At 38.7% G+C, this 13,014-nt stretch overlaps 1 protein-coding gene across 4 annotated transcripts in view; it reads left to right on the forward strand.

Moving 5' to 3' along the window:
- Positions 1–12,497, forward strand: part of mbd3a (methyl-CpG binding domain protein 3a) — a 30,793-nt gene extending 18,296 nt beyond the window's left edge. For 2 of the 4 annotated variants that reach the window (XM_080212636.1, XM_080212637.1), the window contains 3 exons: positions 593–770; positions 7,118–7,252; positions 10,725–12,485. In XM_080212636.1, coding sequence (XP_080068762.1) covers positions 593–770; positions 7,118–7,247 — 308 coding nt within the window. In that variant the 3' untranslated portion in view covers positions 7,248–7,252; positions 10,725–12,485. Of the gene's footprint in view, positions 1–592; positions 771–7,117; positions 7,253–10,724 lie in introns of all 4 variants that reach the window. The other 2 variants (XM_080212635.1, XM_080212638.1) reach the window with 2 other exon arrangements.
- The last annotated feature ends 517 nt before the right edge of the window (positions 12,498–13,014 follow it).

Below are 13,014 nucleotides of genomic sequence, written 5' to 3' on the forward strand. Positions count from 1 at the left end.
AGTCTTTCATAGTGAAGGGGTTTCACATGGTCAAAAAACCAACAATATATAATAGAAGATAAATGGCAGTTGGAAGAACTTCAGCCTAATAACTCTTCTTTGTATGGCAGACCTGCAGTCAGAGTCTGGAAGTTTATTGTCCCTTTGTTTTGGAGTGAGACTTGACAATAACAGGTGTGAAATTCCACAAAAATACCTGCTGTTCAGACATGTCCATTCAAAGGATGCCTCTGTCCATAATAATCCAATTTGGAAAATTCCAGATAGCTTCCTGGGCTGTTGAAATTGCAAAAGTCAGATGACTCCCCTCAGCAACCATTTTACAGTTGATCAGGGTCCATTTTAAAATGAATCATTTTATAATTTGTAATATTTTCATGCCTACGCTAGTATGACATTAGCTATTTGCAAGTTAACTTTTGTCATCTTAAGAGCCTGACTTTTTGCTTCCAAGACACTTCTAAAGTTATCTAAACTGGGATATCCATTACTTGGGCAAGTGACATGGGACTTGGGGGTAACTTTTTAACAGTCTGATTCATAAAAAAGCTGCGATTAATAATTGAAACTGTTTACATATTTTCTTTTGCAGGTGTGGGGCCAGGATGCACAGATGAAACTTTGTTGTCTGCTATAGCAAGTGCTTTGCACACTAGTTCCAATCCCATTACTGGACAGCTCTCTGCAGCAGTAGAAAAGAATCCGGGTGTATGGCTGAATACCTCTCAACCACTCTGCAAAGCTTTCATGGTCACTGATGAGGACATTAGGTAGGAACACCAATTTCTTTCATGTGTTACTTGAGTTATTTTATTAAATCATGATTATTGTGAATTTTAGCGAATCTTTTGTATATTTACTGGAAGTTTTTTAAAGAACAAAGTACAGCACAAGAACAGGCCCTTCAGCCCTCCAAGCCCGTGCCGATCATGACGACCCAATTAAACTTAAAAAAAAACTGCCTGCCCTTACTCAGACTGTATCCTTCTATTCCCTTCCTATTCATGCACCCATCCAGATGTCTCTTCATTTTGTTCTGGCAGTAAACAGAGTCTTTTGAATCAACATTTAATATTTCAGTTGGAATCCCATTCGTTCAAACCTGAGGACATTATGGCTTCCTGCTTATTGAAAGTCGGTGTTGGTTTCATTGGTTAGTTTTCACCGGGCATCTGTATAATTGCAGAAAATAGCAAATATTTTTTCATTGGTGGTCCAAATTGCTAGTTCTATTGCATGATGTTCCTTCACGTACAGGAATATCTTCAGAATGTGACATTTGTTTAAGATCACGTTATTATACTTGGATTTGTGCTATTACCTCAGTTTTTCATACTTTTCTGTTTGAGTTATTGGAGGATAACTTATTCATGCATGTATTGATGCTTAAGTTTTGAAACCCAAACCAATGTTATTAAATGCATGCTTATTATGTAATCATGTTTATAAAATACTTTTAAGGCTGTTTGCTTTCTGTGATTCTAGGATCCTAAACATCAAATAAATGATTCAGTCCATTTTGTATAGTCTTTATATGGGATATTGAAGATTTGTCTACTCATTCCACTGCTGATTTATTGGCCTCACTCACCAACCAAATTTTCCATGTTTAATTGCACAACATCACAATACTTTTGGAAATTCATTCGTGATAATTGTACAATTCTTCGTAAGGATCTTTGTCTTTTTCCCCTCCCACTGTAACAAATGCTATGCTGTTGCCAATTAGAAAAAATTATTACCTAATATACCATATTCTTTAAGTCACACTAGGTCAGGTGCTGTGGTATGTATTTTTGATGAGGGAATTAGCAATGAATAGAATATCAATTTCGTTTAACTTAATGCCAAAATAAACTGGTATTATGGTGCAATTCCTGTGTCCTTGTACAACAGAAGACCAGTTGGCGCACCACCCAGCCACAACATGTTTTTTTTACGTAAAGCATAAAACCTGTGTGTCTGTGTGTGTGGCGCTCTCCTTTTTTGCAGGGGAGTCTTGAGATCCATTTGTTCTTGAACACTGACAAATGAAAACATGCTTTACTTGGGTGGAAATTTCTTTTACTAGCTTGCAGTGACTAGAAAATGAGCACATCAATTCCTCTTGAGCACCACTGTTATTGTCAAGCTATTTTAGATTCTGACTGGAGGGTCAGATTTGGATCAAAAATAAACATGCTTAGCTAGTTGAAATTAGTCCCGCTTCTGAGTCATAGAACTTTATAACACACGAAGTGGCTGACACTTTTGGCAGATTTTAACTACCAAGCGACAGGTCAGGAGGCAGGTGGGGTGTTAAAGCCCCAAAAAGTGGCGCTGAGTTGCGAACCCAATATGATGCTAGCCACATCCAGGTTTAACCACAGCTTGGAAGATAGTGAAGCTGTCAGATAAATAGTTTTGCTACTTATTGTCAATTAAATGTGAATTTAACCCAGGGTTCTGTCTTTAACATCCAGCAAATAGGTTTGTTGAGCTGCAAAATCTGCCAGGATTAATGAGAACACAGCTGGGAACCATTGTTCATTGAAACTGACAGGCATGAAAGCCTGCTTACTGATGTGCAGTCTATGTGGAAGGTTTGTGCTCTTAGAACTTGCTCAGAGGACAAGATTTCTCTGCTTTGTGGATGCTTACCAACTTTCTGGCAGTCATTGCATCAACTTTGGACTCACTTTGATCTGGGTGACTGAGGTATGAAAGCCCACTATTGCTTCTACTTTCTCAGGAGGGTAAGGAAATTTGGTCTGTCTGCTATTCATCAGACCTGCTGCCATCAGACTTTTGAATGGATCATCTTATATTAAGTTGGCCTTTCACAACACCCTAGCTATGACTGTAACACTACATTCTGCACCCTCTCCTTTCCTTCTCTATGTATGGTATGCTTTATTTGTATAGTGCACAAGAAATGATACTTGTTACTGTATACTAATGTGATAGTAAATTAACAAAGAAGAAAAATCAAATGGTGTGAGATAGTGGTAAGATAGAATGGTTGTTCAGATAAAGATGTGGGGACATGACTGGAGAGAAGAACAAGTGGAGCCTGCAAGATTATGTTGGTTTTCTGGGGAAAGAGTATGGGACTAGCACCTGGAAGTGTTACGCCACATGTGATTCCTGCCCTGAAGTACTTGGACCTCTTGGAGCACTGTATCCAGGTTCAAGAAATCGCACTCTTGCTGCTTGTCTTCAATCCACACCTTAGTTTCAGAGCCCAGCCGCCTCCTGTCTGCAGAGCCTTTTACATTCAGCAGCAGAACCTTCGGAGTAGAATTATTAGTCAAAGAGGCAGGCAGTTTGACTATTTTGACTCCAAAGTCCTTTTACCTTTTGACAAAGTGTGTGTCAGCATACTTGCACTACGGCCAAGAAAGCCAGAAGCAGGATGCTAATGTCGTGGCCGAGCTAAAAAGCCACAGCAAAGTCAGCTGATTTTTAAAAAATGGGTTCCTGACACACTGCACTTAGCACTATTTTAGCAAAATTCCACCCTTTTGTCTCTTTGCAGATTATGTTAAAGCAATTCAAAATTAATCTCTCCGCCCTGTTGACTCTCCTCCCTCTTTGCTTCCAGTATTTGTCATCGCTGAATTTCCCCACTATCAACATCCTAGGGTTTACCATATCCCAGAAAATAACTTACTGAATTGGACCAGCCATGTAAATACTGTGGCTGCCAGAACAAGTCAAAGGCTGGGAATTAAGTGGCAAGTAACTCGCTCTCTGACTCCCAAAGCCGATCCACCATCTATAAAGCACAAGTTAGGAATCTGATGGAACTTATCTAGATGCGTGCAGCTCCAGCAAAAATCAACAAGCTTCACACGAAGATGAAACAGCTTCATTGACATCCCATCCTTCAGCTTAAACATTCAATCCCTCTACTCTGAGTGGCAGCAGTGTGTGCCATGGAGAACTTGCACCGCTGCAACTCACCAGTACTTCTTTGACTGCACTTTCATACACATGCCCTTTTAACCCCGACAAGGACATGGGCAGCAGATGCATAGTAATAACGCCACGTTCTCAAGACCACACACTATCCCAACTTGGAAATATATCACTGTTCCTTCACTGCCACTGAGTTAAAATTCTGGAACTCCCTTCCTAGCAAGAATAGATGTACCTGCCCCACATGGATTGCAGTGGTTCAAGGTGACTCACTACCACCTTCTTGAGGGCAATTAGGGGTGGACAACAAATGCTGGCCTAGCCAACAATCCTCACGTCCTGTGAATTCTTTTTAATGTATCCAGTTTTCACTAAAGCAATAGTATTTTTGAGTATTTGGTATTTGAATGCTTAGTTATTTGTTCATCTACAACATTTGGCATTTTTCTTCTTTGCTTTTCCTACATGTGAAATTCCATTTGGTGCTGTGTAACAAACCAAGCCTCTTGCAATCCTTCATTGATCAACATTGAGTCTATCTGACTTTGTTTGCTGCCTGTGCTTTCTATGAATGGTGCTGCATTTCCTCCTATACCATAATGCCTGATGTTTTTTAAATCCTCTGAATTGGTACCTTGTCAAACAGCATTTGAAAATCCATTTGAACCTTTGAACATCACATCTGCAATTCCTTTATCTGTCTTATCATGTCCTACATTAACTTGCACTTCTAACTAATTTCTTAGTAATTTGAACTTGAATTATAGCTTCACAACATGTCCACACTGAACTTAGATTAACTGGTCTATAGTTTCTTGGCTTATTCTTCTTTATTGGGCCAGAATGTGACATTGCTAATGCTATTTTCCAGTTGCTAATAAAATTTGTATTACTAAGCACTTGTCTTTTGCAGCAAGAACATAAACCACATCTTCTGACATTTTTTTCAACACCTGAGTACTGCTCACCGGTAACATTCACTAGTAATTTTTTTTCTCCAAACCAATTCTTATTCTAAAACCAGCTCTTATTGATTATTTTGTGCTGTAGATAACTTTGTTCTCATTCCATCACTATTTATCAAAAACTTATTGATTTTATTGAAGGGCCTCTTTCTGCACTGTAGGGTTCTATGGTTCTGATTCTAATTCTAGTTTTTGCATAGAAAATCTCTTTCGGTTACTAAGTATATCTCAGTGTTCGCAAGATAAGTAAAATGCAGGTATCCAGGATGTAAGAATTTTTGCGTTCCGTAGACTCAGCAGTCTTTCTCGAGATGAAAGACAGACTGCATGAGGGAACATTGCACTATCAGGGATGCCCTCTCTAGGATAAGACATCAAACAAGGCTCTGTCTACATTCAGGAAGAAGAACGTAGGAGTTGTCGCTGGTGTCTGGCCAATGTTTATCCCTCAATCAACACCACTAAAAACAGATTAATATTGCAGTTTGTGTGAGCTTTTCTGCGCAAATTGGATGCTGTATTTCTTGTGTTACAACGTTGACTACTTAATATATTTCAAAGTACTACATTAGCTGTAAAGCACTTTGAGATGGCTCAAGGCATTTTATAAATACAAGTTTGTCTTTCGAATATTAGTTTATTTGGTGTCATAAATTTAATCAGTCTGCCAGGCAGTGTACATGTGCATATTGTTTGCTTTTCCTTTGAGTTGAAAAGTGTTTGCATAAAGAACTCGCACTGAACCATCTTCATCTCGCAGGAATCTGATGATGAAAATCTCAATGGAATAAAATTAAGACAGGGTCTACGAAGTGTATATATGACTTGCCCATCCAGATTGCTGACTTGAAGTTTGATCTACCCACTACGAGTCCCAGAGAGTGGATACACTTGCAAGTGTAATGCTAGCCCATACAGATGAGATGATCCCAGGTTTAAATTATTGGTCTGAGCTGAATAGGTTATCATCCTCTCTTGGACAGTTCGAGGATGGTGAGAGGGTGCACAACACTAGCAATGGGCGAAAGGGTTATTCAACGTATTTTTCCTTTTATTTCTGCCCTTTTCCCTGCAATTGATACCAATTCGTGCAAGCAGTTTGATTTTGTTCCTGTTCCTTCTGTTGGAGGTGACGCATGGTGTGCATCCAATCTTTTCTGGCACTCAGCATCAAGTCTGATTACTATCTCCCATTTACCTGTATCAGACATTGAAAAACTGCTTGCAAATACTGAATCTAATCCTAACTTATGTTTAATATTTCTAAATTGCACTTTAGAAGTGATCAGTTAATTTCTGGTATCCCAAGTAATATTTCGGAATTTATAAATTTGCAGGGGGTGTGAATTTTATTTTCCATGTATCTGCAGTAAAATTTGCTACCATTGCTGCTTTTGCCATCCCAACTCTTTCCTCTAATTTACTTTGTAATGATATTTCACTGAACAAAAGTCAAATGGAAAAGTGAAGAAAATTAATTGATTACTTGCACCTTCCTCTCCTAGGGAATTATGCTAATGCAAGCTCACTAATGTACAGTAGTGAGTTAAGAGTTCATTTCAAGATCCACTTATCTCAGGCAGGGGTCTGAGAACTAGCTGCCTAAAGATTGGTCTTTCAATAAGCATCTTTTGCAGTGAAAATCTGGGTCTTGAATCAGTTCTTGAAGAGTGGGCAGTTTCAGGGGAAACATACTGATTTGTATTGATATTTGATATTAGTTCAAAGCAATGAACCAAACAATAAGCTACTTTACATCTTAATCACAAGTGCATAGTTTGTAAAGCTACTGTATATTGACTTGTCTCCATTCCAAATTAAGACATTGTCTGTCAAAAACACTATGCAAGAATCTTACCCATTGGCCCATGGCCATCTGCAATTAATAGAAGGTTTTGCTCTACCCAGAGAGCGCTTTTGCTTGTTCACTCATTACTGTCAATCATTTATCATTTCCATGAGGGACAATTGACTGGGTAGAGTGGAAATAAGAGATGCTTGAGAGGTGTGGAAATGAGCGATGTTTCATGAGGCAAAAGTGGAAAAGATATTCATTAAAAGGGTGGCCAGTGGATCTGTAATTGCCTCCCTCTGCCTTTAAAATTCTTGTATGATCCACGTTCCATGTCCATAATCCAGAAATAGACACTGGTGTACCATTTGAGATCTGCCTGTTGTGTCAGTCATTTGATCAGTCTTAAAGAAATAGCTGAAGTATCACTATTTAAAGTGTGTACGTATATTTATTGCAGGAAGCAAGAAGAACTTGTACAACAGGTGCGGAAGAAGTTGGAGGAGGCGCTGATGGCTGATATGCTAGCACATGCTGAAGAATCTGGAAAGGGGTCAGATATAGCACAAGACAAAGAAGAGGATGTATAGCCAAGGTATCTTGCGTATGAAGAGAATCTTAGTAGTTGCCCAATTGCTATTAATGTTGTATGTTGTATTGCTTTTCCACCAACAAGATACATCACTGACATTTTCATTCAGCATGCCCTATTTACTGGAGTTGAGCCAGATTAATTGATAGTTGGGAAACTGACCATGATCGCTGACAGCCCCATGTAACACATTTGGTATCAGTAGATAGTGAAATTGACTAGTGCCAATGCACGTACAAGTTCCCTCACTCAGGAGTAAGTTTCTTTTTGGTGAATCTAATTTTACTCTTACAATCTCTTATTTTTAGTAGGTAACTTTAGTTGATAGTTTTGTTCCTAAATTAATAAGATTGATTTGTTTTTTATATCCACTGCTTGTGCCTCACTAACCCTGTGTTGCTTGGCATCTGTTTCAGTTGGCACATGAGTCACAGATAAAGCTACCTATTGCCAACTAGCACATGTTGACTTGAAGCCAAATGGAAGGCTTAAATTGCTGCATGTTACAGTTTATCTTAACTGTTTACTGGGACTCACTCCGTATGATATCTAGAATCAATCAGGATAATTTGTTTAAAAGCAGAAGTTCAAGGAAAATTGACTTTAATCTGACCTATGAGCCCATGATTTATGTTCTTCCCTGTTGTGTAGTCCTAATTCTGATGTGTTCAATATTAGTGGAGAACATGATTTAGGTTTTCCCCTGCTAGTGTAGCACTAGCAAAGAAAATAACTGAATACAATTGTGTATGGTACTGTGATAAGGGAAGAAACTTAAAACATCAGCTCACGCTAAACCTGTAGTAGACTTGGACTAAAGCATTCGATGCTCCAGTCAGAAATGAGGCTTGAAGAACATTTGCTTTTGTTGTCAAAATCTTGACGTATGTTACAAGTGACTGCATTTGAAAATTATTTCATTGAAAGAACTATGTGTATGAATGCAAGTCTTCTGACTATTCTAGAGTTGAATATCATAGTTCCCAAAATTCTTATATTTGGGATGGAGCACACCCTTGCATCAAATCTCAAAACAACAAACAATATGGTGTGCCCAGTTCTTTTTTACCATTCAGCAATTTGTGCGTCACACAGGTGATCTTGCTGCACTCACCATGCTTTCAGGTTCAAGGTCCTTGACAAGAACCGGTTACCTCATTCCACTATATTCATTGAGGACCTGTAGACTATCTAAAAGCAGCAACGGGTTGTGTATTGACACAAAAAAGTCTGACAACACCAGGTTTAAGTCCAACCGATTTATTTGATAGTAAACTCACAAGCTTTCGAGGTTAAACTCTTCGTCAGGTGAATGGAGAGTTCTGGCCTCAGACAGAGCATATAAAGCACTGACAGTTTACAGATTACTGATTAGAATGCGAATCTTTACACCTAACCTGCTATTCAAGTCTTAAAGTGGCCGACAATGTGAGTGGAAGGAGCACTGATCACAGATTAAAGAGATGTGTATTGTCTCCAGACAGTACAGTAAGTGAGGTATTGCAAACCCAGACAAGTCATGGGGGTTACAGATAGTGCGACATGAACCCAAGATCACTGTTGAGACCGTCCTCATGTGTGCGGAACTTGGCTATCAGTCTCTGCTCAGCGACTCTGCGCTGTCATGTGTCGTGAAGGCCGCCTTGGAGAACGCTTACCCGAAGGTCAGAGGCCGAATGCCCGTGACCACTGAAGTGTTCGCCAACAGGAAGGGAACAGTCTTGCCTGGTGATTGTCGAGTGATGTTCATTCATCCGTTGTCGTAGCGTCTGCATGGTCTCCCCAATGTACCATGCTTCGGGACGTCCCTTCTTGCAACGTATCAGGTAGACAACATTGGCCGAGTTGCAAGAGTATTTACCGTGTACCTGGTGAATGGTATTCTCACGTGTGATGATGTCATCCATGTCGATGATCCGGCATGTCTTGCTGAGGTTGCTGTGGCATGATTGTGTGGTATTGTGGCCACTGTTCTCCTGAAGGCTGGGTAGTTTGCTGCGAACAGTGGTCTGTTTGAGGTTGTGTGGTTGTCTGAAGGCAAGGAGTGGGGGTGTGGGGATGGCCCTGGCGAGATGTTCGTCTTCATCAATGACGTTGAAGACTCCGGAGAACGTGCTGGAGAATATTGACACAGAACCATTGTCTACAGCCTAGCAATTCTGTCTGCTGGTTTGCTTTCCTGTGTTCTTTTGCATTCCATCTGAGACTGCAGCAAGATTTTTAAGAGAGCTTAATGGAAAGGAGCAGTCAAGTGGAGGTGCTTCGACACATTCAAATGTGAAAAGTATCTTCAGCTTTATACACATCCCCATCAGAAGCTTAGGGAGGCATTTCAGCAACCATCTTGTTGCGGATCTGAGTTGAGTTTCAAGCCCATGTATCAGGATAAGTGAAAGATTTAGAGTAGTAACATTGCTTCACCTGCCTGGTGATTACCTGGCCTAGTCAGACTGCAAAATATTAATTTCCATGTGGCATTTAGACTCTCCACTACAGGTATCATAGGTTCATTTTTTTGGGCTTCAAATAATTCAACATTTGTCAGCTCAGGCAGCCTTAGGATTTCTAGCAAGTTGCAGATACTGTTAAAGTGTGGAAATTAATGCTGCATGTCTCATCTGAAACATCTGGCATAAAAAAACTTACACCTGTGTAGCTCTCCTTAATTGATGTCAAAGCTTGTGCCAGGAAATGATTTGCTCTAAACATCAGTTTTCATCTTTTGAATCTGGGACTGAAACTAGCTTACTTTCTTTACAGTTAAATGTTAAGTTTTGATGTCACAAACTTACTTGGGCAACATTTTAGTTCACTAATTCAGTGTACATTGGCAGTTTCAAGCTCTAGAAAATGACATCACACTATGCCATATTTATAGTAGATCAAATTAACCAGGAGGGAGAAAAATTTGTGCAAGTCATAAGTTAAGGCTGTTTTGTTCCTTATGGTGGCCTGACTTTTAGAAGGATGCATGATATTTTGTCAAGAAATACTTTTAAAATTCTTTCTGTTATGAAAGTGTTTTTAACATAGTCTGGAGGCACTGGGTTATGGCATACTATTAGGAGGCTATATCTTACATTTGATCTGAATGTGACTCTGGTTTCATTTGCTATCCCCTCATTGCTTGTATGCCTTCAGGCAGCCCATTTTGTGGACTTCATAAAGTTTGAATCAGCAGTTTGAAATGGTTGCTGTCAACTGTTCAGTCTATACATTCTTAGTATAATATGCTCTTGTTCAAGAAATGCATTAGTTAAACTAGATATCTGAAACCTGTCAGAACCTGGACTAGTCAGGTGATATTCAGCTTGGCAGGGTCACTCCTGTTCCAGGTTACAAATATATCAATTCACAACTGGCATAAATTAAAGGAAGGATTTGAATGACTTTGCAGAGAAGCTTGATGTTTGTTTACAGCAATATGTACTGCTGATATGTTCTGCAATATGAATTTTATTTGTTTTCTTGGCAGGAGATTATTAGAATCCAATATTTTTCAGGGAAGTGTGGACATAAAGATGACTGAAAATATTCGTAAGGATGAGAATCACTGAATAATTGTATCATTTGGAATTTCTACATCCGAACTGGTTTATATGTTTGAAGAACTACTTTTCCAGTTTAAAAATAAAAGTGCTTTTTTGTCAGATGGAAACAGTCATTGTGATGGGCATGTAGACCATTGCCAGTAATCATTTTTAAACTTGAAGTTTGTTTTTATATGCTCACGTTTTTTAAAGCTATGTAAAATACTGTAAAATTTGATATGTGCAAGTTGTCTATTGGTAGGTATACTTGTTTGTGGTTTAATCGTGAAATATGCATACATCTTTGGTGATAAGAGCACTAACGAATAAATCCAATATTTCTAGTTTTGTATGTTATGTTTCTAGAACATTGCATTCTTAACCCTGTAATGAGACAAAACTGCATTCATGCATGTTCTGTGGAAAATGGTTTTGAAAGTGTTTCGTAACGCATGTTTCCAATTCTTCCCCACCTTCAGTGAGTGTACATTATGTGTAGCAGAACCAAACTGTAAAAGCTGAAGCAGTTTGTCAATAAAATTTATTTGCTAAATACCTTCTATTTTGGTAATATTTTGGAGGTGAACTAGATACTCTGAGATTATAAGAGTATTTTACAGTTCTCCTATCTCAGTTTTTGGATGCAGCTGCAATCACATAATAACAAAAAAATCCATAGAATATTTATTATTTTTGGGATTTCGTTTAATGGAACAGATTTACAAGATTATGTTTGAAGTGTTCAAACAGGAGAAATTATTTGTAAATTTACCTTATGATGGAGCATTTTGGGAGTACGTATTCGTATGGGAGGTAATAAATTGATCGATGTTGCATCTCTTGAATTGGTTTAGGAAAGTGCTAATGAGAACCATGTCCCATCTTTTAAGCTGTCTCTCAGGTTGAAAAAGTCACTTAGACAAAGAGTATATTGTTATTGGGTCACGCATTGAAGTCAGACTAGCCAGTCTTTAGAAGTTCTGAGTTCTGCAGTTAATTTGAATCAAGCTTAGATATATGTTACCCACTTGTCTCTAAATGAAAATAGTATAACAGTTTGTATTTCATAATGTCAGAGTAGGTCTGTGGAGTGGATGGGAAAGATGTAACAAATCAAATCAAAAGGATGTTTTGTTGCACCCTCAGTTTATGCTAAAGTTAGTAAGAAAGTCTTGCATTAATATGGTGTCTTTCACAACGTCAAGCTGTCCCAACTTTACAACTAATGAAATACTTTGAGTGTAGTCAAATTTTAATAATGTACAAATATGGCAGCCAGTGTGCACAGCAAGGTTCCAGAAACAGCAAGTTACTGACCAGATGATTTGTTGGTTAAAGAATAAATGTTTAACCAGAAGACTGGGAAAACTTCCCTTGCTGCTCTTTAAAATAGTGTCACGGGATTTATTACATCGACCTGAGAGATATAATATCTTATCTGAAAGATATACCTCTGACAGTACAACAGTCCCTAAGTACACAGCTTTAGAGAGTTGGCCTAGATTTTGTGCTTGGGTCTCGAGTGGGACTTGGGTCACCACTACAATAACAGAGACTTATTGCATGCCCAAAACTTGAAATTACAACCTTAAACTGTAATACTTAAACTGTGCACATTAAACCTGTGAAATTTAATCTACAGAATGTAGTGTCGTACATTTTCATGTAAAATGCTAGAATCTTGCACTGCCTCATATTGAGCAGATAGCTGGCTGCAATATCCTTAAGCGAGTCTCATATAGCCAGCGGTTTTCCTTCCCTCTGAAAGCCAGACCTTCACTTGATAGTTTATCTTGTCACAATTATATCAACACTTGCTATAGTGAATTTAATCTTTGTTCCTTCTGAGGTGTGCAGTGCTGTTCAAGAAATTAGTCTTATGGCACTTGATCTCTGTGTAGACGAGAACAGGATTTAATTTATGCTTTCAAGTTTTGTAACTGTCTATAAGACTGCGCTGACATCTACCTTTGCTGCCACAGTGTGCAGTTCTACTCACCGACAAATAGTAATTCTCCAGTAAAGGCATGAGAGTTCATTTAATTTGGATTTGAACTCCAAATCGGACATCCAGTGCTCTTGTACTGGTGCTGCTGGATGTTCTGATAGAGGTAACACTCGATGTATTAAAGCAACTAGCATGTACTGTTGCCTGGATGCATAAACATATGAATTGCTAACACAGCTCCGACTGCTGCTGATGAGCTAATTATTAGGAAAGCTGACAGGAATGGT

The sequence above is a fragment of the Carcharhinus amblyrhynchos genome, chromosome 26 (genome assembly GCF_965287045.1).
Source record: "Carcharhinus amblyrhynchos chromosome 26, sCarAmb.v2.hapA, whole genome shotgun sequence".
Taxonomy (NCBI): domain Eukaryota; kingdom Metazoa; phylum Chordata; class Chondrichthyes; order Carcharhiniformes; family Carcharhinidae; genus Carcharhinus; species Carcharhinus amblyrhynchos.